Source organism: Gadus chalcogrammus, chromosome 2 (genome assembly GCF_026213295.1).
Source record: "Gadus chalcogrammus isolate NIFS_2021 chromosome 2, NIFS_Gcha_1.0, whole genome shotgun sequence".
Classification (NCBI taxonomy): domain Eukaryota; kingdom Metazoa; phylum Chordata; class Actinopteri; order Gadiformes; family Gadidae; genus Gadus; species Gadus chalcogrammus.
This window is the reverse complement of record NC_079413.1, coordinates 21265232-21289762: the sequence shown is the minus strand read 5'-3', so window position 1 is coordinate 21289762 and position 24531 is coordinate 21265232. Positions and strand designations below refer to the sequence as shown.

Below are 24531 nucleotides of genomic sequence, written 5' to 3'. Positions count from 1 at the left end.
ATTTATGAATGAGAAGCAAGTGGATCTAATGTCAACCCACGTCTCGGAGTCCTTAAGGGGCAAAGGTATCGCAGCTCTCCTGTCGAAGGTAGGGAGAACCACAGTTAGAACTCACTAAAAAGTTACATGTCAAATAAAAAGCAGTTTTTCATGAGTGTTTATTTTATATCGGCAGGCTGCCTTGGACTTTTTGGCTGAAGATGACCTGAAGGCGCACATTTCTTGCTGGTACATCAAGAAATATATCGAGGACAACCCAAAGAATGGTTACGAAGAGCGCGTCGTTAATTAGCTGCAATTAACTTCATTAACATTTCCTGAAGGTTGAACTATTATTGCTACATATTTGTTCTATATCAGGTCTAATTAATTCCAAATTAGGATGATTTTAAAGAGCAACATACGGGTGATTTTTATTTTTATTAATTCACATTGTGTGCTCATTTTGTTTGCCCAAAAACATAGCAAACAAATTATTAAGTGTAATCTGTATGCAGCGGGGATTCGGGGGTCGGTATGACTCCCAAGTGGTAAAGGTTCAACACTCAGTTTATTCAGAGATAAAAAGTAAATGGACATGCACTCTGAATTTCTACCTCATGAACCACCTCCAGTCTATAGAGTGGCGAAGTCACGCCCTTTCCGGTAAAGCCCATGGGACCTATGAGATCGAACAATATGAATGGGTTTTTGAAAAGATATATTTAAATCCACAAACAACCTATGTGTAATCCAGGGTATATAAAGACTGGGACGAGGATATAATTATTTTCTCTCCATTGAAACTCATTCATATTTTTCGATCTCATAGGTCCCATGCCTCTACCGGAAAGGGTGTGATTTCGCCACTCAATGGCCTACTGACTGAATGGTAAAAGAAGCCACGCCTTTAGGGTCTGAATGATCTTGACAGTAAAACTTGATATGGTGATAATGTCTTAATCACTGTGTAGAAGCAGAAAGCAGTGAGAACGTACAATGGGTGCCAACCTGCCAGTTGCGTCAAAACTGTATTTATTTATTTAATTTGTGAGTAATTGAAACTTGGCAGCATTTGTAGGCTATATTCAATTAAACCGCATGTTTCTCTTTCGCTATTTAAATATTTGTAATCAATAAATTATTTTTAATTAACCATTTCAATGTCATTGCTGCCTTACTGTAATGTCGCTGTGTGTGTGTGTGTGTGTGTGTGTGTGTGTGTGTGTGTGTGTGTGTGTGTGTGTGTGTGTGTGTGTGTGTGTGTGTGTGTGTGTGTGTGTGTGTGTGTGTGTGTGTGTGTGTGTGTGTGTGTGTGTGTGTGTGTGTGTGTTCAAATCTATTGAAGGGGATTTCAGGATTTGGGGGAAATCCATTATTTTTTGTTAACTGACCACCATGTCGTCAAAGTTGGTATTGTCTTTATATATAGTCAGATCCTTGTAAATATTTCACCAAAATTAATCTCAAATTGAGTTACAGGGTTGTGGTACAGCAAATGTGTTTTGGTCATCGTTTGTTCCCAAAACGGGGCATTAGTTGTATCTCATTAGGTCATCATTGACTTGCAGGTTCATTATAGCTGTGTGCGCTGAGCTTTTCCTGTCATTTAATGCATGTGGCCAAAATACTTATATAAAAGAACAGGATACAAACTGCGTTTTTCTCCCTCAAAAATACTCAACACTTATCATTGACTTGGTGTTCATTGAGGTAAGAAAAAGCTATAGTTAATCTAACAACCACTTCATTGTTTAGATTTGCATTGCAGCTCTTGCATTGCAAACGACCAGAGACTCACTTACTACTGCTGTGTATTCTTCAAACGTTTATAGCGATTACAGGGTCGAGATATGTACTTTTTTTTTTTACAATTTGAGGATCCAAGTTTTAGTCACAAACGTTTTTTAATACTTTTCATTTGTTAAATATTCATAAACTATAGCATTGATTTAAAAAAAAAAAAAGAACAACTAATCATTTGGATACAAGGTGTTCGCCCGACAGTGGTGATATCAATCAAGTTTAAGATGTGTAATTGAATCCAGAACCCTTCAAGCTGACACATTTTGACACGCTTTTGAACGCTTGGTTGCCTGAAAACATCGAAGGAGCGGACTGGCTGCAGAAACAGCAGGGGACTAAAACAAGACCCAGACGTAATGATAAAGGTCATGATTTGTCAACGCACCTGTACGAAGTAGACCTGACATCCCTTGTCTAAAATACAGCACCCAACTTGGTTTGGTTTAAATATCGCGGTGCAACACATCCAGAGCGCCTCTTCAGAGCTCAGATTAAAACCTGTTGGCTATGTGGACATTCACAGTAACATCTGCTGGTTTGGGAGCCCCCCCCCCCAAGAAATCAAGCATGCTTGAGTCAAACATTGGAGACATAAATCCTATCTCCAGCCTTCGGCGTGTTTGCCCTTAACATCAGATCCAGTTTGTGTGGTTGCCTCGTTCCCTTCTGTTCTTAACAGTACTCCTCTCCTTGTCGGTCGGCCATGGCGGCTCCGTCTGCTGCCACGCCCTTCCCACTGGCGGGCTTGTGTCCGTTGACGGGCGGCGCGGTCTCCGCTCCCGGCTGGCCCGGCGGCCCGGGCGTCAGATACACGTCCCACATGTTGTCCGGGAGCTCCAGGTCCAGGAGCTTCTGCTTGATGTGCAGGCTCTTCTCGATGTTCCGCCGCTTGTACTTGAACTCCACGATGGTTTTCGTGTAGCGGTTCAGCGCCGTCACAGCCGAGCCCATGCAGGTGCCAAAGGAGCTCCACGCGAGGCTGGGAGAGAGAGAGATATGATTATTTATTGACGTGGCCCGAGTACAACAGAATCCCTGCATTGAAGCCACCCATCACTAGCTGAAGCTCTATGAGCAGTGGACACCTGCAGTACAGCGCCTAGGATCCAGCTCAAGGTCAACTGCTGGTGTAGGGTAGACTGGGTACCTCCAGCCCATTCTGCAGGCAATTTGAATTCGCCCTGCAAAAGGGTCCGCACAGGAGCAATATATTTCTTTCTGCTTCTGATATGCCTTTGAGGGAACCAATCAACAAGCTGACTTGTCCTCCTGGCGCGCTATTGGCTGGTTTAACACAAAGACGAAAGGGAAGCAATGTGTCATTATTAGCTCCTTGAGATTGGTGTCTTTCACTGTTAGAAACATATCTGACTTCACTGTTTCCTCCTCAAATAGTCGGAGTGGATCCAGATTTAAAGGGTCGTGTCTGTGTGTGTGTGTACGTGTGTGTGTGTGCGGTTGCCGATGGGATGTACTGCTGTACTTACGCATAGGACCAGCTGTAGTCCCAGGACTTGGGTCTCCAGTCCTCTGGCCCCATGGCCACGGCCAGCTGGAAGATGGTGGTGAACATCATGTGTGCCACCATCCCACAGAGCCCTGCCAAAGACAACAGATGCAAGCCTTTTGAGTGCCGAAATGGTATGTATTGCGTGATGACAATGTTAGGATTCAATATTATGGTTTTCAAGAACGTATATGTTTGGGTTGTACAGCCAGTGTCAGCCCTTGCTTTTATAAATGAACCTGGCCAAATTAACGTGGATTATGTACATTCATTAAAATCAACAGTCCCCCCTCAGCAAAGTCTCTTCCACTAATAATACTTAGATGTTAACGGCTTAAATAAACCAAAAATATATATTTGAGTCAACCTGATGACACATTTTGCGGAAAGCAAAGAATCCTGATGCTTGCATGTATCAACAAAACTGTAGATCCCCCTCATGCATCTGAACTGGCTGTTGGATGTGGTCATCAAACAGCTGTTTATAGTGAGGGCTTGCCTATGAGCAAGGCAGCAAATACAAGAGCTGTCTTGCTGCAAAATGCTAAATCAACCAATGACTGTTTAAGAAGACAGGGTAGTGTGTTGCAGTGCTTCCCAACTCATTGCTAGTAGGAAATCAAGGAAGCGTCTGTAGGAAGCATCTGTAGGAAGCCTCCGTAGGAAGCCTCCGTAGGAAGCGTCTCAAGGAAGCGTTCGTAGGAAGCGTCTGCGCGAAGCGTTTTCCCTTAGCATATGTTCAATGTTTACGCGCTGAAGCCATGTTTACACCAACCCAGTCTCACGGAAATATGTGACAGTGTCACCGTCACGTCACGTCATTTAATCTATTCATTTGTGGGAATCTGGGACACGTAATTAAAAAAAAAATTGTGCCAGAAGCACAAATTTCAAACTCATTCGAAAAAGAAGGGATGAAGCAGATACCTTTTTTTTTCTGTTGCGGTTTGCCTACAGAGCAGCGCACCTGCATTAAATATATCCGTGAATTGTCACAATTTCCCAGAATCAAAGGAGAGACGGGGTGATATTGTTAGAAATTTGTGCTTTTGGCACGAAGAAATTGAAATTACGTGTCCCACATCATGAATGAACAGATTAAATGACGTGACAGTGTCACGTAGTTCCGTGAGACTGTGTTGATTTACACATGCCATCGGGGGGACAAGGGGATTAATCGCTTCGGTCCGATGAGACTACTTTCAGTGGACCCCTCGGGGTCCGAGCAGGCGATCTCAACGGTGGCCGCGTCCCCTCGGCCTCTCCCTGGCAGCCCTCAGCTCCTTCCTCAGCTCAGTGGCGGTGCATGGGCCGGCGAGATGGGCAAGAGGAGCTTTTCTACGGATTAACGCATAACAACGGGAGGGGAGATGAGCGGCCACGCGGAGGGGGGGCCTTCGGGGTGGGTCTTGTCACGGCCAAAGACCGCTGCCCCGGGGACCAATCCGATTAATCCACAAACCACAAAATCCTCAGAGGCAGCGAGTGGCCAGTGTGCAGGCTGCCGCCGCCGCCGCCGCCGCCGCCGCTGCCGCCGCCGCCGCCGCCGCTGCTGCTGCCGAAGTCTTCTTCCGAGCACCGTCTTCCTCCTCCCTCTCTACCCCTCTCTGCTCTGCATCTTTCTGCTCTACCTCTTTCTGCTCTACCCCTCGCCACTCAACCTCTATCTCCTCTTCCTCTTTCTTCTCTACCTCTCTACCTCTCTCCACTCTACCCCCCATCGGCTCTACCTCTCTCCTCTACCTCTTTCTGGTCTACCTCTCTCCTCTACCTCTTTCTGGTCTACCTCTCTCCTCTACCTCTTTCTGGTCTACCTCTCCTCTCCACCTCTTTCTGGGTGTGGTTTTAGGGTGTTGTTTCATTGGTAAGGCATATTGAGGATTGCATTAACCCCTCTGCTTTAACCTATGACCCCGGTTTCCCTGAAATAATCAAAGCTGTTCTATCATCTTATGCATCCATGGTTTGACTCGGCACAACTTGGCATTTTCACTCCCGGTTCAAACATTTGTCTGATGAAAGCTTCTCGATCTGCTTATTTTTATCCTAATCCTCCTTTGCAAGAGCGAGTCGGGGAGACAATAAAGGGCCGTGGAATAATCCCATCACTTTGTACGGTGTACATTTTACAACAACTTGGATTGTGGATTATTTCTGTTATATATTGAGTTTTAGGCGCAAAAAATACTTTTAATGCATGATACAAATATATGTTTAAGGTGAGTGGAAGTGTTTGCAGAATAACATTCAGAGCCCGCCACCCAGCAGATGTTAAGAACCAAGAAGGTGAAGGAAACAAGGGGCCGATGATGAAGTAATTTGATCCTTTGTGGTATCTTCGTTTCGGCTGTGTATGACTCAGAGAGTGGTGAATGCTCAGCAAGTGTTTTATCCAGACACAAGGTAAACAATATCGCGTTCTGGAGGTCGTCCACAAAGCATCTCTCAAACACAGGTAATATAATACAATATATATATATTGGAAGAGGGTGGAATGGTCAATAAGCCACGCCTACAGATAAACCTTTGGTCTGTCTTGGCTGGGAAAGAACGGCAAGGAGGCCATGTGTTTAACTTATCTACAAACTCATACAACCATGTATGGCGTAGTCCAATGTGGAGAAGAAAGCATTCCTAACTGCTGTTATCTTGAAACGTGGTCAAAATAAAAACTGAAACGGTTGACGTCCCAGACTTACCGGACAGCGCGGTGCACATGGCGGCGAAGGCGTTGAGCTTGAGCTTGTTCATGACGCTGAAGCAGGGGCACTGCTCCAGGGTCATGAGGGCCCCCCCGGCAAACAGCAGGGCCAGGTAGAAGCTCTCCGCCACGATGCACAGCCAGAGGACCCCTGGGGGGGGGGGAGAGAGAGAGAGAGAGATTGGGGGAGAGAGAGAGATTGGGGGAGAGAGAGAGAGATTGGGGGAGAGAGAGAGGCAAAGAGAGAGTGGGGGGGAGGGAGAGTGGGGGGGAGGGAGAGATTGGGGAGAGAGAGAGAGAGAGTAAGGGGGGGAGAGAGGGAGAGGGGAGGGGGAGAGAGACAGTGAGGGGGGGAGAGAGAGGGGGAGACGAGAGAGAGAGAAGAGGAGAGAGAGAGAGAGAGAGAGAGAGAGAGAGAGAGATTGGGGGAGAGAGAGAGAGAGGCAAAAAGAGAGTGAGGGGGGAGAGAGAGGGAGAGTGGGAGAGAGAAAGAGATTGGGGGAGAGAGAGAGAGAGGCAAAGAGAGAGTGAGGGGGGAGAGAGAGAGGGAGAGTGGGGGGGAGAAAGAGAGAGGGAGAGGGGGAGAGAGACAGTGAGGGAGGGGGAGAGAGAGAGAGGGAGAGGGGGAGAGTGGGGGAGAGAGAAAGAGAGAGGGAGAGCGAGAGAGAACATCGGTCACGCTCGAGGGATACAGGATATCGGACCAAATTCGACGCCAATCGTCACACTATGTCAGTGAATCCCATTGTTTTTGTTTGCGTCACTCAGTGGTGTTAGGTTACAGTTAGGTTGTACTGACACATCTAACCACACACACAAACCTCGTTCGTGTGCAGGAGCGATTTCTGAGAAGTCCCTGCAGTCGAACCCTGTTGGCGGACGATAGAGGAGAAACACAATCATTATCTCCTTTAGCAGACCTGTTGATGAAACCGGACCATAGACTGGTCGATAAGGAGCTGTTACGGGTCATTAGAGGTAGGGCGTGGACAGTGAATGCTGAGACAGGTCATTAAGAAGCAGGTAGGGGTTAGACAGTGAATACAGGTCATTGAGACGCAGGTTGGTGTCAGCAAAGGGGATGGATTTAGGGGCTGGATTTGGAATACAGAGACAGGTCAGTGAGAAACATGTAGGGGTTAGACAGTGAATTCAGATGCATGTCATTAAGGGGAAGGTAGGGGTAAGGCATCTTGCCATCGGATGACTAAAGTTAAGGCTGCGGACATTGGGGTTCGAAACCCGGAACCTCGACTTGGAGTGAAACAACCAAGCCACTCCTGCCTCTCCCTGTGCAAACTGAATAATAAGTATTTTGTAATATTCCTCCCTGACCAGTTTGCAAACATCCAAAAGAACAGCATAATTCCAATGTTGTTCATCTCATCTAATCCTTGCCAGTTGGGAATTAAATCTATATGTCTTATATTATTATTCGAGATGAACACAGCTCAAATCCAGAGGATGTACGTATTACACATGTTCGAACTGGGTTTTATACAAGCCAGGGGAACCGAATTATAAACAAATACAGGTGACCAACATTTCACTAAGAACACAACGGGAAGCAGGTAAATGGGGTTGGGTCAGGAATTTTATAATGCTTTACATCTATAAGGGTAACAAAAAAAAAAAATCAGTGCAGAAATAATGATAGGTCATTAATAATGTTGATACGATGGCTAAATTATGGGTGATTTAATTCACTTACAATGCACTCATCAAGCACAGGTCAACACAACCACAAGAATGTCACAGTACAACCACAGACGACCTAGCCCATCACAATATTATGCTAATAATTCAACTCATTAATAGCCTTGTAAAACAACAGCTAAACATGTCCTGCTGTTACCCCCCACCATGATATTAATAGTAATTTCTGTCCTAGCTAAATGCATGGGCCCATATTGATCGACAGGCCTCACATTCGGCCTATCAACCAATCACAAGACAAGTGTCTGCAGTTCCGACCAATCGGAACCACGTCTAACCGTTCATGTCAGCGGCTTGCTCGCAGGAGAAGAAGATGCCGGTGTGGAACCTCCTCATGAGGAACTTCTCCTCGCCCGTCTCCCAGATGTACTGCACCAGCCGGCTGTCGTTGAGGTTGGAGCTGTTGAAGCGGATGCAGAACCACTGCTTGACCTTCAGCGGCGGGCCCGTGCAGAAAGGCTTCACCACCTTCCGGGTGCCCTCGCACCAGTAGCTGGTGGTCACGGCCAGTACGGCGAAGGAGAACGCCACCACGTTGAGCGTGAGCGCGAGCGAAGCCCGCCACCCACGCTCCAACCTCATGCTCCCGGCCAGCACGCCAGCAAGGAGAGGCGACGGAAAAAAGCCCCTAATCCTGTCTTTGGGAAGTCCGGTCCCTCCTCCCAGATATGTCAAATCTTCATAATCTTGTTGTTGATGTTGCGTTTGAGGTTTTTGGGTTGCGGCGGTCGGAGCTCGGCAAACGCTGTGCTAGGCCGCGGCGGTTTCCTGCTAGCGTCGGTTTCATGCTAGTAGGGTTCATGCTAGGAGGCTAACGGACGACGGGCTGTCCCGGGTCGGCCGGAACGTTCTTAGCGGTTCTCTGTTTGATTTGAACTTGTGCTCACTCCCTCTCTCTCTCCTCTCTCTTCTCTCTCTTGCCCATCCTCTTTCCCTCTCTCTCTCTCTCTCTCTCTCTCTCTCTCTCTCTCTCTCATCCTCTGGGTGAAACCCGTCTTGCTCCTCCCCCCAAATTAAATCTTCCACTGTAATATCATCTATTACAAATGGCAAATTATACCCTGGACCATTTTTGAGCATTTAAATGAAAAAAAAGATTAGTTTAATCTTTGGGTTTTAATCTAATGCAAGGATCGCTCTGTTGGCCTTTCCCAGACTTTTCTTTTTGGGGGGGGGGGGGGTTGCGTGTTTTATTTTGTAGTATAACTGAGAGCAATCCCAACCATAGGGATCAGATCAAAGCCATGCTATACATTTCTGTAGAGACTGGTATACTGGTAGAAGACTGGACAATTTCAAGCCTCAAAATGTTGTTCTGCGGCGGGCATATTCGGCATGGGTTGTGTGTGTGTGGTGTGTGTGGTAGTGTGTGTGTGTGTGGGTGTGTGTGGTGTGTGTGTGGTGCTGGTGTGTGGTGTGTGTGTTTTGTGTGTGTGTGAGTGTGTGTGTGTGTTTAGGCAAATCTGCTTCCAACCAATCGCCAGCTGATATGGAATGTACATGTACATGATGAGGAATTACTTGAGTAAATATCAGAGATAACAGCTGTTGAGGGGGAGGGAATATAGGCGGCCTAGTTTCCCATAAATTTGTCAGTTTACGTTTTGTGTGTGGTGTGTGTGGTGTGTGTGGTGTGTTTGGTGGTGTGTGTGTGTGTGTGTGTGTGATGGTGTGTTGTGTTTGTGTGTGTGTGTGTGTGTGTGTGTGTGTGTGTCCAGCCGTCAGTTAAAAAATGATGAAGACATTGTTTGTGTATTAGTGGCAGGAAAGGTGATAGACTAAAGAAACAATTGGAATATATGCATACTCAAAAAAGGCATTATCAGAAATCATGGAAAGCAATTTACAGCATTTGGATAATATCGACTGATTGTTCCTAAAGACTGTAGTATTATCATTTTGCAATTTTGTAGTACTTTGTGTGTTTGTTGTTCTGTGTTTTTGTTTTGTTTTCAATTTCAACATCAACACTGTCACACCTATTCTACTCGTTTAAATGGAGGGTTTCACTGTCAACAGCAAACCAAGTTGAAACTTTAGTTACCACGAGCAAAACTGGCTGCTTCAGTTCAGTTCTCAAGTCAAGAATCACTGCGAGCAGAGAATACATCCAAACAGAGGACCTTCCCCCCAGAGGACCTTCCCCTCGGTTATGCTAGGTGACCCTCTGACAGAAACGGGGCTCAGCTGTCCACTTGATGAAAAATGTAGCCTCGTCGTAATGTTGCTCCTAGCGTGATCCCTTTAATATAATACTTACCTGACAGGAGGGACACGATCGATAAGCCCCTTAGAATTGGAGTAATCAGCTGGCGGATTGTGGGGAGATTGCATGTAATAAAAAGGAGTGACAGAAGGGCAAAGCCAACCTGGGGATTTGAGGGTTGGATTGCTACTCAGATTGGGCTCTGTTACTGTGAATTGATTGATCAGAACTAAGATAGATATTTATTATTCAAACGGTATTTTCATAACATTCAAATTATAAATTTTGTTTGGGATTAAACCGTGATAATTGTGATTAGTGAGTTAAAGGGTTATATTAGGCTTTTTTTCCTTACTAGAAATAGCAGTTTTGTGTTTTATGCATAAAATCTGCCCAGCTATAAAGCTCTTAGGGCACACCAATGGGCGTTAACCCCTCCCAGTGAAACACCCCTTCTGAACTTCAAGAAAGACCTCGTCTGCAGTCAGTGTTCAAACCCGTGAGGAAGTCCCGCCTCTCAGCAACTATCTCCCGCCTCCCCGGATTTAGGCAAGAACTCAAGATAAACTATTTACAGCTTTGGCTAGTGGATAGCTGTTTCGCCAAGTCGAGAAAAAAACTGTTTTAGTGGGGCTGAAAAGTACCTTTGTATGGACTTCCCAAGGATGGCAAAGTGGCACAACACATCGTGTGGTTCTTCAGTTGTAGTCCTCGGCTTATTTGCTCTGACGTTATTGGGTTCAATTGTTGTGGTCTAAATGTTGTAGTCCTAACTTGCTACCCAACATTATGGTGTTCAAATGTTGTGGTTCAAATGTTGTAGTCCTCGACTAACCTGCTACCTAACATTAGTCAGTTGAGTTTGGTCTCTGATTGTGCAAGCTGTAATGTTACGGCCACATGAGTCCTTTCACATTGTTACGGCTTGGTGATCATATCAAATGTAATGAATAAGCATTCATAATCATGCAGATAACGATTATATATCAAGCTAATCTTCCTCAGATCTCTTCCCAAACAAAAAAATGTTTAATATAGCACGGAAACAGCTCACCACCAGTACCACATTATAAAGAAAAAATGATCCTTATTTATGCTAATTAATCTTGAACATGCAGTCACAACGGTCTGCCTTATACTGTCCCTTATTTAAATCCAATGAAGTTTGAGCTTGATTAAAAGAGGCCATGTCCTGCATTAAACATTGTTACATAAATCTTTTGAAACTGATTCCTGGAAGTATTTACATCTTGCGTTGCCTCAGTGCAGCGTTGTGCACTGCACTCCACCCCATTAATACCTCTGGTGCAGATATGGATGCATGTGTCATAGCACGGTGACGTGGTTATCCCTTTAAGCTTGAAGACAGCATGTCTGGATTTAGGTAGGCGGGCCTCTTATCTCACTCTGGTCCTCAGCCTCAACAATCTCAGGCAGTTCTTCATCAGTGCTACTTCAATCCCCCCTGGCTGATATTTAGATATTAAGATAACACAAATTAGTAGTCGACAAAGAGGACAAGGGCCCCATAAGGGGATAAAAGATTAGATCGGAGAGCCCACAAATAAAATTCAAGCCGAACAAACCAACTTCAAAAACGGGTTGTCCTTTTGCCAGCTTCACTGCAACCGCCATGGGCAACTCAAAGAGTGGAGCGCTTTCCAAGGAAATTCTGGAGGACCTCAAGTCGAACACCAAGTACTCAGAGACCGAGCTGTGCACCTGGTACCAGTGCTTCCTCAAGGAATGCCCCGGCGGCAAGATCAGCAGGAAGCAGTTTGAAGGCATCTACGCAAGCTTTTTTCCCAACGCCGACCCCAGCGCTTACGCCAGGCACGTGTTCAGGAGTTTTGACACGAACGCAGACGGCACCTTAGACTTTAAAGAGTATATCGTAGCGCTTCACCTCACCTCTGGGGGTAAAACGTTGCAGAAACTGGAGTGGGCCTTCGCCTTGTACGACGTGGATGGGAACGGAACCATCAGCAAGAATGAAATCCAGGAGATCGTTAAGGTACGACCGGTATTCCTTTTTTGTGTGTAGCTCAGAGAGCAAATTTTTGCCTCATATTTGATGCACGACTCAAACAAGAACTAGAATTATAATGTTTAAACGGAGCAAAGCAAATGAATTGAAGTGTGATGCACAAATACAAAAGCTGTCTGCCCAGTTACAGCCATGTGCTTTGGGCTTAATGATGGCCATGAGAACGTTGTAATATATATTGCCAAGGAGATGACAGATAAAAAATGTAAATGTTGTCCTTTGCAATTATTTTTACATTTAGGCTATATTTATTACTTTATTTTTTATACTGAAACCTTATGCCTAAAAACATCTCTCATGTTCAGTCAATATTCAATATGATTCCTGAGGAAGACCAGAAGGGCCTTCCAGAGGATGAAGACACGCCGGAGAAGAGGTCTGAGAAAATCTGGGACTTCTTCGGAAAAAAAGACAACGGTATGGAAGTCTGTTACCACTTGTCTATTCATGCTTCTAAAATCAAGGAAAAATCATCATATGCTTTGTTGAAATACTTCAGATTGGGTGCATTCCAATTCAAGTTTTTTTTGCGGTTGAATCAACGATAATCTTTGACCCCACAGATAAAATCGCAGAAGGAGAATTCATCCAGGGAGTGATGGACAACAAGGACATACTGCGCTTGATTCAGTACGACGAGCCCCAGAAGATTAAAGACAAACTAAAGGAGAAGAGGCAGTAGCCCCTGGTTTATCAATTCACTCTTCATTGTCTTCATGCTAACGTCATCTATCTGCACGTCCAGCCCTGATTCTCTTTCCTTTTTAATCGAACAGACTTTGCCCACAGTGGCAGAATATGTCTTATTCATCTTCAAAGTTAGATACAACGTTTTGTTCAACTTTAAGATCAATAATCTGGAACTACTTCTCGAATTCCTGACGTTTAAGTAACATGACTGGGAACATGGTTTGGGTGGACTTTCGCAGTCCTCCGCCTACACAGAAGCTTATTCCAAACCACTCTCATTATACAACTCCAGGTTTTCAGTGCAACTCAATCAGGCCCCCAACCCCATGCACTCGGCCAGGTTGTGGCAGAGTTTAGCAGTGTTGTGATCGACACTTTGATTTACTCATTACTGTAACAGCAGAGAGTCTTAGGCAGAGCTGTGGATTAGGATCTGGTTAACAATTCCTCGGAGTCCACTAATCCTATTAGACGTTGAAGGACATCTGAGACACACGTAGCTTGCTGACTGAAGTGTCTCGTAATAAGGACTTGGCACAGTGCTCTAGGTGCACTGCTCTATAGGTGCGTTTCTGGGCCATTGAGAAGTATTTACACACCAGCGATGGATGCATGGTTACGCTGTGTGCGTGCCTGTGATTGACAGGAGAAATGGATTCCCTGAACCAAAGCCCTGATTGGTCAGAAATAAGCTGGGAGCATTCCAAAGTCTACATTTCCCCATCCCTGGCCTACTCACCTAGAAACAGATATTCTCACAGAGCATTTCACTCACTAAAACCTGACTAGGTTTTAGAGGAGTTGGAGATAAGATGAGTTTGGGTGTGATAGGTTGTGTTTTTGTTGACTTGTTTACTGTCTGTTTGTCTTGGTTTTCTTAAAGGCTCGTGTTGGCGGTTGAAAGTGCTGTGTCACACCTCGAGTGTGACACTATGTGCGAGAGTTTGTTTTTTTCCATCCAAAACCTTTAACATGGTTTCATTCTTCTTGTAGAATGTTCTTTCCTTGTACCTCTGCTGGTAGACAGATCCACGCATTCATTGTGGAGACATTTAGCGTTCATTTAATTACTTCCCCTAATTTAGTCCTCAAAGTCTTATTCTATACAATATAAAAGTTTCACAATAAAAATGCATCTGCTAAAATGGATCTCTCTATGTATACGTGTTTCTATTTTCTATATCCACAAAATAATACATAATTAGAACCGTAATGTTATTTACAAAATAAGACCATTGCGATAAGGAGAAATAATTTGAGGTTTAAATACCGTAACCACAGAATCTCAATCTCTCGCTCGCTCTCTCTCTCTTTTCTCACTGTAAATACCCCCCCCCCCCCCCACCCATCTCTCTCTCTCTCTCTCTCTCTCTATCTCTCCTCTCTCTCTCTCTCTCTCTCTCTCTCTCTCTCTCTCTCTCTCTCCTCTCTCTCTCTCTCTCCTCCTTCTCTCTCTCTCCTCTCTCTCTCTCTCACTCTCTCTCTCTCTCTCTCCTGGATTTGTAGTCCTCTTCCGGTCGCAGGATGCCACATCTCTTGCTGCTGTGGTTGCATATGTTTGTCAAAGTCTATGTGTGTGTCAGCGTCAGTATGATCTGTGAGAAAGAAAGGTGTTTCTGACACCGCACTTGGGTGCAGTTCACTCTTTCCCTTCACCGGTATTTCGCCACCTCTTTCTTTGTCTATACTAGACTCGTTTGTTCCATGTGGCCAACCGACAAAGCACAACTGATCAGATAACTGCACAGTAGCCATGATAACCGGATAATCACAAAGATCCCCGACACGGTTCACACTTTAGTTTCTTTGTTTTCAAGGAAGATATTTATTCCAGACACTGATTAGCACAGAACACCATGTGGACATTGCTTACCAATATGAAAAATGTTTGACATGATGCACAAAACTGAACACGGGTCACAAAAGGCAGAACGCTTTACTCTGCCTGAGCAGTCCTTTCTGGCACTGAAGAGCAACATTCAGTGAACGGGATGTTGACCAAAACACATACACACACACTTGTACAACGTTTTATCCATCTGAAGAACTTACGCATGACATTCCTCATGCAAATGAGGAATGTCACTTATTCGATTGGATGAATCAGGACTACGAGGCGAGATCTATCATGTTGGGTGATCATCGAAAAGTAGAACTCATAAGGAGGGCCACCGGTTGTTACGTCCATGCCTTAAACACAGTATTGGAAACATTTCCACGACAACAGAGTGTAGCAACAAAGTCAAACATGGAAACAACATGTATGTACACACACACACACACACAGTTCAGTTCATGCAATCTTGTTTGAAATCCATGGTTAGCTCCTACAGAGTAAGCGCGGAATGAATGGATGGATCAGTCAGCCATAATCAAACACTGACGGTTTGGGGTGGGACACTTCAGCTGGGTTCGATACCCAAATGCCCAACCTAGCTTGTAAGCTGTAGCTGTGGATCAGAGCAGCTGTACAAAGACTCCACTGCCAGGTGCACCACACAGATATTCCAGTTTGAAATGGCTCCATCACCTCCCGTTGGCTGCTGCTAGCAAGACTTAGCAAGACCAAAACCAGCCGCCGTTTACAAGCACCTAGGACACCCTAGCCTGTCCTGGGACACTGTTGGTGGGACAGTAGAATACATGTAGGTTGTGTATGTACAAATGTACAGCAGAGGAGAGACGATCTAAGACATTCCAGGCAGACACCCATCAGGCACTAAGAGGTGTTTGTTGTAGCATGGGTCATCTTTTGTGCACATCAAATCCATCCACTGGACATCAACACTCAAAAAGGTACATTTAGTTAAGGGTGCATCCCGAGGTGTCTTATATCACACAGTATACATTAGCAGATGTTTGTGAGCTGTTGTTCCAGTGCACCATGCTATATCTCCAAATCGCTGTATATCTGTTTCACTGTACCTAAGTTACAATGGAAACATGGCCGGCCCACAAATGTCCCAATTCTCAGTTTAAAATAACAGCGAGAGATTGCAAACATGCATTATCCACCAAAAAACCAACAGGTAAAATATTAAAATATAAATATATATCTAATTTCGGTTCTAATATATTTCTTATCTTCGTTATCTAAAATAAATGCAATACCATTGTCTTAATTTATTGTTTGATTTGTCTTATTGGAAGGTTTAGTTTTCACAAAGTGTCTTATCACTAAACTAAACTTAAAACTATTTAAAATACACCAATCTCTTTTACCTTAACAGTTTCCACTTACAACACGCAGAAGACAAGACATTTAAAGGGGCATTCAACAAGATAATGCGGACAATACTGTTACATCTCCATAGAACATGCTGGTATTTTAGAGGTTGTTCCAGTAGATTTCCACGGTGGTAGAAATACAGTAACAGGTGGTCATTGTCCCCGGGTCACACAGGTGACCTTGCAGTCGAGGTGTTGCTGTTGAATGTTTTAAACGTCTGTTGCCGGGGTAAATGACTGTTGTCAAAAGGAGTGTTGCCATGTTAGACGACTAACGACCGGGTATATAGGGTTGGGAATTTAGACGGTTCTTACAATGTTTAAAGATTGTTGCCATGGTAAACGACTGTTGCCAGGTTTTACCACAGTTGGTCATTGTAAACGACTGTTGCCAGGGTTACACAAACCCCAGTGTGTGATGAAGGTCAGCAGGTGTGGTGACTGTCGCGTGAAGCGACTGTTGTCCTGTGTAACGACGGTTGCCGGGGGTAACCGACTGTTTCCGTGTAATGTCTGTGAACAGCGGGGATGACTTGCAGGGTGTAACGCCTGTTGCCGGGGGTGACAGCTATATATCCAGGTCGATGGGGCGGACGTCCCCTGTCTTGTGCTCTTTGACCCACAGGTCTCGGTCCTTTGCTGGGTCCACCGCCTGCAGCAGCTGGTCCACGTTCTCTATCGTCTGTCGACAAGAGAGAAACACAATGACCTCTCCATCTACCTCACTCGATTACTTTGATTACAGGATTATTCAGGAGTATACACTGTATCAGCCATGCCTGTAGCCAGCTATGAGGTCACCGATATCCGAACCTCGGTCATTATTGATAAATAAAAATTGAACCTAAATAAGACTGTTCACTAAACTAGAAAATGCAATTACTGCAGAAAATGCTCCGAGTGCTGTAGTCAGGGCCGGCGGCAGCCAGGGGCAAATGTGGGCCCTGCCCTCCCAATCAAAAATTAAACAAAATGTTTTTTTTGGGGTTTTTTTCAGGAGGAAGTCCAGACCCACTGTCGGACGGAACTGTTTGTTCGCTGTCCAAGAAAATGTCAAATAAAACTCAGCCAATTAATTTATACTATAGAATATACCACTACCGAGTGCCTCTAATTGGGTGGGCAGGGAGCCTGCCTCCAAGTTACCCACCCACAGTTTATTTTTTACATAAATTCAATTTTTTTCGAAATGCAATTTTACTACTTTTGTCTGGAAAATTCCTTAATATCAGTATTTATGCCAGCAGAATTGGATTTTCCATTCAGAGATACTGTGACATTTTATCAAGTTCTGAGGTGTCTTTGTGAAGTTGTTGTACAATTTTTTCTGTATGTTTTATCTATATTCTTTTCTAAGAATTAGAAAATTAAATATGTAGCTTTTCATAGAAGGTGGCAGATGGATGTAACACTGATGTGGAAAGCTGCTGGAAGCAGTGCTATCATGGTAAACCCCCCATACAGCAGTGATATATTGCAGTAAAAGTGCCAAAAAGCAGTGCCTCGCGAGCATCACAGGTTTTTCTGCCAACCTATTATTTCTATCTGCCCACCCTAATCTTACTGCCTAGAACCGGCCCTGGCTGTAGTACAAAGTGAGGTTGAAAATATTTTGTATCGATTAAGACATAAAGAAACGTTAAATGGCTTAAATCAAGTGAAGGGATTTGAACAAAAGTTCAAAAGTCTAAATGGAGCAAATAATGTAAACATGCACAACATTTAAGAAAAAGTAAATGGTTGGAAATAAATAAAGTGACAACTGAATAAGTGTGTGTGTGTGTGTGTGTGTGTGTGTGTGTGTGTGTGTGTGTGTGTGTGTGTGTGTGTGTGTGTGTGTGTGTGTGTGTGTGTGTGTGTGTGTGTGTGTGTGTGTGTGTGTGCGTGTGTGTTTTTCAGAGAATAGTGAGCCGGTGCGTGATTAAAAGTAGCTCAATAGAGTGGGAAAGACCGCCCAATCTGGCAACACTGTTGAACGTCATCACGATCCAGTGTCAACGTAAATCAATGAGACCAACTGAAAACGAAGCCGGTATGAAACTTAAACTGTGATTCTGAATAAAGTTTAAATGATATTGAAATTCTGTTTAGATATTGTTGAAGATGCAAGTGTGTAGATTTGTTAAATGGTTTGAACGAAGATAACAGGTTGAACAATTATTTAGTTACGTCTTAAAGTTGAAGTACCACAGGACTCTGCCGTCCTCCCATTGACTCCCATCGTTAAAATAAGATAATATTTTCAAAGTAGAATAACTCAATAATTAATCAATACTCAATATTTCAGATATCTGAAAAGGAGCGCGCAATTCCAAGCTATTCTGAATATTTTTAAATTTGAATGGAGTCTAGGTGATTGAGGAAGGAGATAGGTCCCGAAGTTTGTAGAGAATAATAAAGAAAGACAGAAAGAATAAAACTTATGAAGAACAATAGTTGAGCGCTGCATGCAGCACTCACCTTATCAGTGGTTGAGAACTTCTCTCAGATTAGTAAATGCATAATTCTGTTGAGAATTGTTGCCTTAAGTGTCCGCCGTGTGTGACTGTTGATGCGTGCCCTGGTTGTTCAAGCTGAGTTAAGACCGAAATCAGGTCACTTTTTGAAAATGTTTGAAAAACGTTTTTTTATTATCTTGGAACAGATTGGCTAGTTGTTTTATTGGCGTTGTCCCGTTTCCCACCGAACAATCGACCAGAAGAACATGCCACACCAAACACTTGCCATTAGGGGGCACTGTTGTGTAAGGATGACTTCATACAGTATACAAATGCGTATCGTGTCTGAAAGCACCTTATTCTATTTGCCTGATGCTTGGTGCTATTCTTTCCTAGGGCTTCGGGAGTGAAAGCACAGCACGGATTAGATTAAAGCGGAGCGTAAAGGAGATTGAATCTAACTGAAAATTGATCCCATACTAGAGATCCATCAAGGCTAAAATAGCCAATATTCTGATGAGCTTGCATTTTGCTTGCATTTTGAAAGCCCAACTAGATTATATGAATAGATTTTCATATATGATAGCCTTTTATTTTGACATTTAATTCAACTGATAAGGCGTTCTTTCACAGTTTGAACTGTGTTTGCTCTAGTTTTATTGTACTTTATTTTTAATTTCAGTACCCTCCTTGTTCCGCTGTTAAAACGATAACACAACTGTGTTCACCTGGGCGTGCATTTGGGTCTTTGATTCCGTCTGATTGTAGAGTGTAGTTTTTCTCTCACTGGGTTCTGATGACCTTTATGTTGCAAGCTGCCTGAAACGCTCTTAGTTAATGCCACTTCATTTTTACAAATGTTTTTCATTCCCGTTTGCTGTTCTTAAAGTCTTAAAATGTTACAGGGCTAGTTGCCATGTGCAATGTGTTTAACATGGCGACTACCTCATAACTTTAAGTAACCTGGACCCAGTCAATCCTTTTCAATAGGGATTTCAATGAAGTTATCAATGATAACATAATAACTGATGCATTCTGCGAATAAAAAAGGCTGGCAAGCACGTACATCTTCCTCAGTTTAGAAGAATATTACTATTAATAGGCCTACTCAAAAAAATGCATCCCACTCATAGCACCGAGCCCGCCAAGCTACGCTAGTTCGCATCACACAGTTGCACAGAGTGGACCCGCCCCCTTACTTGGAGGGCGTTCTATTTTAACTTTCTATATTTGCCCCCATGTCTGCATTTGGGTCAGAATATAAAACCTTTGAATGATGCTCTTTGAGTTTTGTTGAAGCCTCCCAAGTTGTTTTGGGCAATAGCATGGGATCATGTGTTGCTGCTACAACTATAGTGTGGCGGTAGCAAGACACAGCTGTGGTATGGTGCCGCTGTAGTGTGGTACAGCTGTAGCAAGACATAGCTTTAGCGTGGTTGCAGCTTGGTACAGCTGTTTCATTGTACAGCTGTAGTGTGGTTGTAGCTTGGTGTAGCTGTAGAGTGGTACAGCTCTAGTGCTGACCATCTGTAGCAAACACAACTGTAGCGTGGCTTTAGAACGGTTTATACTATAGCGCAAGTGTAGCTTGGAACAGGGGGGTACCGCTATTATCTAGCAGTTCTAGTAAACGCCTGCAGGCAGGTGCTCGTAAATCTGGGTCAGTGTTTATCTGTGTGTGTGTGTTTATCTGTGTGTGTGTGTGTGTGTGTGTGTGTGTGTGTGTGTGTGTGTGTGTGTGTGTGTGTGTGTGTGTGTGTGTGTGTGTGTGTGTGTGTGTGTGTGTGTGAAGAACTCACGCTTTGGTTGAACATGTCTGTCTCGTGGCGTAACGTCGTGTACTGACGTAGGTGCTGTTGGATCCACTCGATGCGGTCAACCTCCAGCTTCTCCAGCTCCTAAAGACGCACACACCACACACACACACACAAACACACACATGCAAACAGGCACACATACAAGCAAACGCACACACGCAAAGGCACACACGCACACACACACGCACATACAAACGCTCACGTTGTGTGCAAAACACATGCTCACACACAGGTCATTTAATTGTACATAATTGATTATTATTAGAGTCTTTCTCACCATACTAGTGGTGACCATCTCCTCAAACCACTTGGACTGGGTCTGGTTGTAAAGATCCAGGCTGCGCATCAGGTCATCGCCTGCCACGGGAAGAAGCCGATACTAAATATACATCAAGTATCCAACATTCATGATCGGCGAGTGACTCACTTTGACCTAGTTTAAAGTCACAAACAACTGCTTCCTTGAATGCAGCTTATATGTTCTCTTTTTGAATATATGTGTCCCTCTCGTGGAATATAGCTTATGTGGACCTCTCCTTACGTGTTATCTCCTTAAGTATAGCTTATGTGTTCTCTCCTTCAATATAGGTTATATGTCCTCTCCTTGAATAATGACCTCCCCTAAACTGTGATACACATCTGTGCAACGGAAGGCCTGCTTTGTGTTTCCTTCTATGTTTTCAGGTTCTTCATGATAGAAGTTGAGGAGGTTTGTACGACTGTCTTCACAATCACAACTTGATGAATATAATTAATGTTGTTAGATAGAAGTGTTGAAAGTCACTTGATCCAGAGGCAATCACAGGGAGAGAGAGCCGTCATGTTAAAAAATGTTGACTTGTCCACAACGTATGGGGACTTCCTGTAGATCTTCTTCTGTCTGTGCGTCTGACCAGCTCATTTGGACTTCCGGTGGGTCTTCTTGATTGTGTGTGTGTGTGTGTGTGTGTGTGTGTGTGTGTGTGTGTGTGTGTGTGTGTGTGTGTGTGTGGTGTGGTTTGTGTGGTGTGTGTGTGTGTGTGTGTGTGTGTGTGTGTGTGTGGTTGTGTCGGGGAAGTTGAGTGTGCGTGTGACTCTGACCAGCCTGCGTTGACTTCCTGCGGGCCTTCTTGATGTGTGTGTGTGTGTGTGTGACTCTGACCAGCCTGTGTTGACTTCCTGCGGGCCTTCTTGATGTGTGTGTGTGTGTGTGTGTGTTTGTGTGTGTGTTTGTGCGTGTGTGTGTGACTCTGACCAGCCTGTGTTGACTTCCTTCGGGCCTTCTTGATGTCCTCCTCTGTCTTGTTGCTCAGCTTGACCTCCAGCTGCTGGGTCTTCACCTCCAGGTCCTTCTGCCTGTCAGCCAGGGCCTTACGGGCCTGCATACACACACACACACACACACACACACGCACACACACACACACACACAGACACACACACACACACACACACACACACACACACACACACACACACACACACCCACATGCATACACACACACACAGACACACATGCACACACACACAGACGCAGATAAAAGCCCACTTAAAAGTACATGCAGACACAGGCAAACAAAATATTACAGAGCAGATTGGTGTAAAATGGGTCATCGTGGAAGGTATCCCCTGGTATACCACATCATTTACCACTGAGCTTTTCTCAGCAGCATTGCGTCTTTGTCACCAGGCGAGGTCGCACCCCCCTATCAGTGAGAGCTTTCCTTAACCCACCCAGGATACCTCAGGATTAAACATATTCAATTGAAGAATATGGTTTATTTATTTTGACCTCCTGTGATTGACAGAAGGTGCTGTACAGTGGGATAATAACATCTGACCACTAGGGGCAGTAGGGCCATTGCTGTGTACAATAACCTACTGCCAGCTATCCTGAGCTAGCCAGTTGATGTATGGTTGCTATGCGGGAGAGCCACGTTTTCGGGTTGACAACAAATAAGTAAAGAGTAACGTCTACGTCAGTCTAGTTAATGTTAGTATACCCAATGTACTGCAGAAGGACTGGGCATCGGTTGTTTAGGTGTGAGATGTTTGCGATGTGTGAGTAGTGAGCCATCTAAGATGGGTGGATGTATCGTTGGATGGATGTATGGCTAGAGGGAGCTCTTAGTAGTGACCTTCTCCACCCCGGCGTAGCGGCTGGCCAGCTGCTTCCTCAGATCGGCGATGTGGTGGTCGTACTTCTTCAGGTCCTTCTTGAAGTGGTCGCTCCTGAAGGTCAGCATGGGCTTCTCCACCTCGCTGTGGAGCTGGAGGAACAGTCGTCTCACATCCCCATGCTATCAAGGCGAAGCTACCAAAGCTAGCAAAGCTATCCGTTTAGAAAAATCTGCCTCTTCTGACATCACGCTTGACCAACTAGATGTTCAGAAAAAACGGCTTGTAAATTAATGGCTAAGCACACTCACACCTGTTGGTACAATATGTCACCTTTGAGCCACCGTAGGAGCTTAAAGACAATAAGAATGATGGGTCTGTTTATCAACACTTCACAATGACACACAAGTTGGTTGTGTCTGTTCACCGATTAACAAATAGTTTGGCTTCTACAAACATGCTTTTGCTTTTTCCAGTACAAGACAAGAGTGATCTGATTAGGTGATCTGACTTCAGGTGGAGGATGAACAGGTGAGTGGCAAGTTTTTACCTTGTTGGAGAACTTCAGGTGCACCTCGGCTTCGTCGTGGAGACTCTTCTTCAGCTGGATCCAGGCTTCACCCACGGTTCTGTACGGACCATTGAATACAGAACGGGATCCATCACACTCGCTCATATTCTGCTATCGGCGTTGTGATAGAGACACAGTCTAGACACAGTCATCAAATTTGTTTCTGAAAAATCTCCAAAGTGAGACCACTGACCATTGATTGAGAGTCGCACCAATGGAGACACACTAACGTTTCAGGGGATTTATGCCTGCAGGCTGCGATGCAACACGTGCATGAAGGAGTACTCTCTTATTATCCAACAGCCGAGCGAGAGCGGTTCGGTTGGTTTGATATCACCTCATTGGACCTCCTATTTGTTTAGCCTGGAGACCATTGACCTCACATCCTGTTGCATTAGGCGGATCAGTCTGGCCCTCTAGCCCCCCCACATCGATTTCAGTTGGTGGGAGAACTTGTCTGACAGACCTCCTCCTTCAGCCTAATCAGCTTAACAAAGTACAGGCTAGTTCATACTCTTGTTTATTATTTGTTATTGAATCAATTTTTATAATAACTGCACTTATGGCTCTACAAACGACGTTATCGCTCATCGCTTTGGGAGGCGCCTTTACTGTTTTTACAGCAGCGGCCTTCGTTTTACATCATGAACTACGACTAGAGGTCCAGACTGATCCGATTAATAAACCAATAAAGAACTCATTGTATCTTATGAGAACGACAGCTCATACACGGTGGGAGTTTACAGTAGGACTCCAAAAAAGAATGTTTTCCATTTGGAAGTGTGAGAACGATCGATCGCTGTCAACAGTTATTCAAAAGCCATCCTTGTGGTTCATTAGCTGGGTAATGGCTCATGCTTCTCTGTTTAATCCATCTCTGTTTACTCCATCCATCTCGTCGATTGATGATGGGTGAGTCCACCACTGCTCAGGATGGCCTATCCCGTGGGCGTACGACCACTCACCCTTCCTCCTGGGCAGCCAGAGGACTCAGGGAGAGTTTGGAGAGGTTCTTGGCATACTCCTCTTCGATCTTTATCCTGAGGAAAAGGAGGAGGAGGAGGAGGAGGAGGAGGAGGAGGAGGAGGAGAGATAGAAAGAGGGAGGAGAGGAGGAGGAGGAGGAAAGATAGAAATAGGGAGGAGAGGTGGAGGAGGAGGAAGATGAGGAGGAGGAAACAGATGAGGAGGAGGAGGCAGAAGATGAGGAGGAGAAGGTGGAGGACGAGGAGGAGGATAAGAAGGAGAAGGAGGAGGAAGAGGAGGTGGGGGAGGAGAATGAGGAGGCAGAGGGGGAGGAGAAGAAGAAGGAGGAGGAAGACAACGAGAATAATGAGGGGATGAAGACATGGAAGATGAGAGGCCTGTGGTTAATAAGAGCAACCAATCACTGTTAGCAAAGCGAGAGCAGGAAACACGTCTCTTTTTAAGGCCAGGGGGGTCGCCGTGCTGCCGTACCTTTCGTGGACGAACTCGGACATCTCCTTCTGCATCTGCTTGCCCTTCAGCTGCTTCTGCAGCAGGATCTCGAAGCCTGGCATGCACGCGCCACCCTGGGGGTCCTTCTTGTCGGCCTGGGGGGGGGGATTAAAAGCATCTGCTTCACAATTTATAGTAAATACAACAACAATCGACCAATAGTGACACTGCAAGGTTAACACCGGTTAACACTGACCTCACGGTGTGGTTCAAACTGACCAAAAGAGAGACTGTTATGTTCAAACCTACC

General features: G+C 44.8%; 3 protein-coding genes and 1 long non-coding RNA gene across 5 annotated transcripts in view; 2 read left to right on the top strand and 2 right to left on the bottom strand.

Annotated features, from left to right (window-relative positions):
• The first annotated feature begins 51 nt into the window (after nucleotides 1-51).
• Nucleotides 52-1084, top strand: LOC130398762 (uncharacterized). The gene is made up of 3 exons (XR_008901319.1): nucleotides 52-88; nucleotides 176-228; nucleotides 812-1084. It is a non-coding gene; the product is annotated as an uncharacterized LOC130398762 (long non-coding RNA).
• A 1309-nt stretch (nucleotides 1085-2393) lies between these two features.
• LOC130398713 (germ cell-specific gene 1-like protein) lies at nucleotides 2394-8291 on the bottom strand. The gene is made up of 5 exons (XM_056604939.1): nucleotides 7988-8291; nucleotides 6815-6862; nucleotides 5992-6144; nucleotides 3273-3384; nucleotides 2394-2764 (listed from the first exon to the last, which is right to left on the bottom strand). Exons 1-5 carry the CDS (start codon nucleotides 8289-8291, stop codon nucleotides 2458-2460), a joined length of 924 nt encoding a protein of 307 aa, XP_056460914.1. The 3' UTR covers nucleotides 2394-2457.
• A 3257-nt stretch (nucleotides 8292-11548) lies between these two features.
• Nucleotides 11549-12781, top strand: rcvrna (recoverin a). The gene is made up of 3 exons (XM_056604940.1): nucleotides 11549-11929; nucleotides 12268-12379; nucleotides 12526-12781. Exons 1-3 carry the CDS (start codon nucleotides 11549-11551, stop codon nucleotides 12642-12644), a joined length of 612 nt encoding a protein of 203 aa, XP_056460915.1. The 3' UTR covers nucleotides 12645-12781.
• A 1687-nt stretch (nucleotides 12782-14468) lies between these two features.
• Nucleotides 14469-24531, bottom strand: part of gas7a (growth arrest-specific 7a) — a 28924-nt gene continuing 18861 nt past the window's right edge. The window contains exons 3-10 of one of the 2 annotated variants that reach the window (XM_056604938.1): nucleotides 24261-24376; nucleotides 23769-23843; nucleotides 22783-22861; nucleotides 22253-22384; nucleotides 21370-21493; nucleotides 20413-20492; nucleotides 20118-20216; nucleotides 14469-16562 (exon numbers count right to left, since the gene is read on the bottom strand). In XM_056604938.1, the coding sequence (XP_056460913.1) occupies nucleotides 16449-16562; nucleotides 20118-20216; nucleotides 20413-20492; nucleotides 21370-21493; nucleotides 22253-22384; nucleotides 22783-22861; nucleotides 23769-23843; nucleotides 24261-24376 (819 nt within the window). In that variant the 3' untranslated portion in view covers nucleotides 14469-16448. The remainder of the gene's footprint in view (nucleotides 16563-20117; nucleotides 20217-20412; nucleotides 20493-21369; nucleotides 21494-22252; nucleotides 22385-22782; nucleotides 22862-23768; nucleotides 23844-24260; nucleotides 24377-24531) is intronic. The other variant, XM_056604937.1, reaches the window with a different exon arrangement.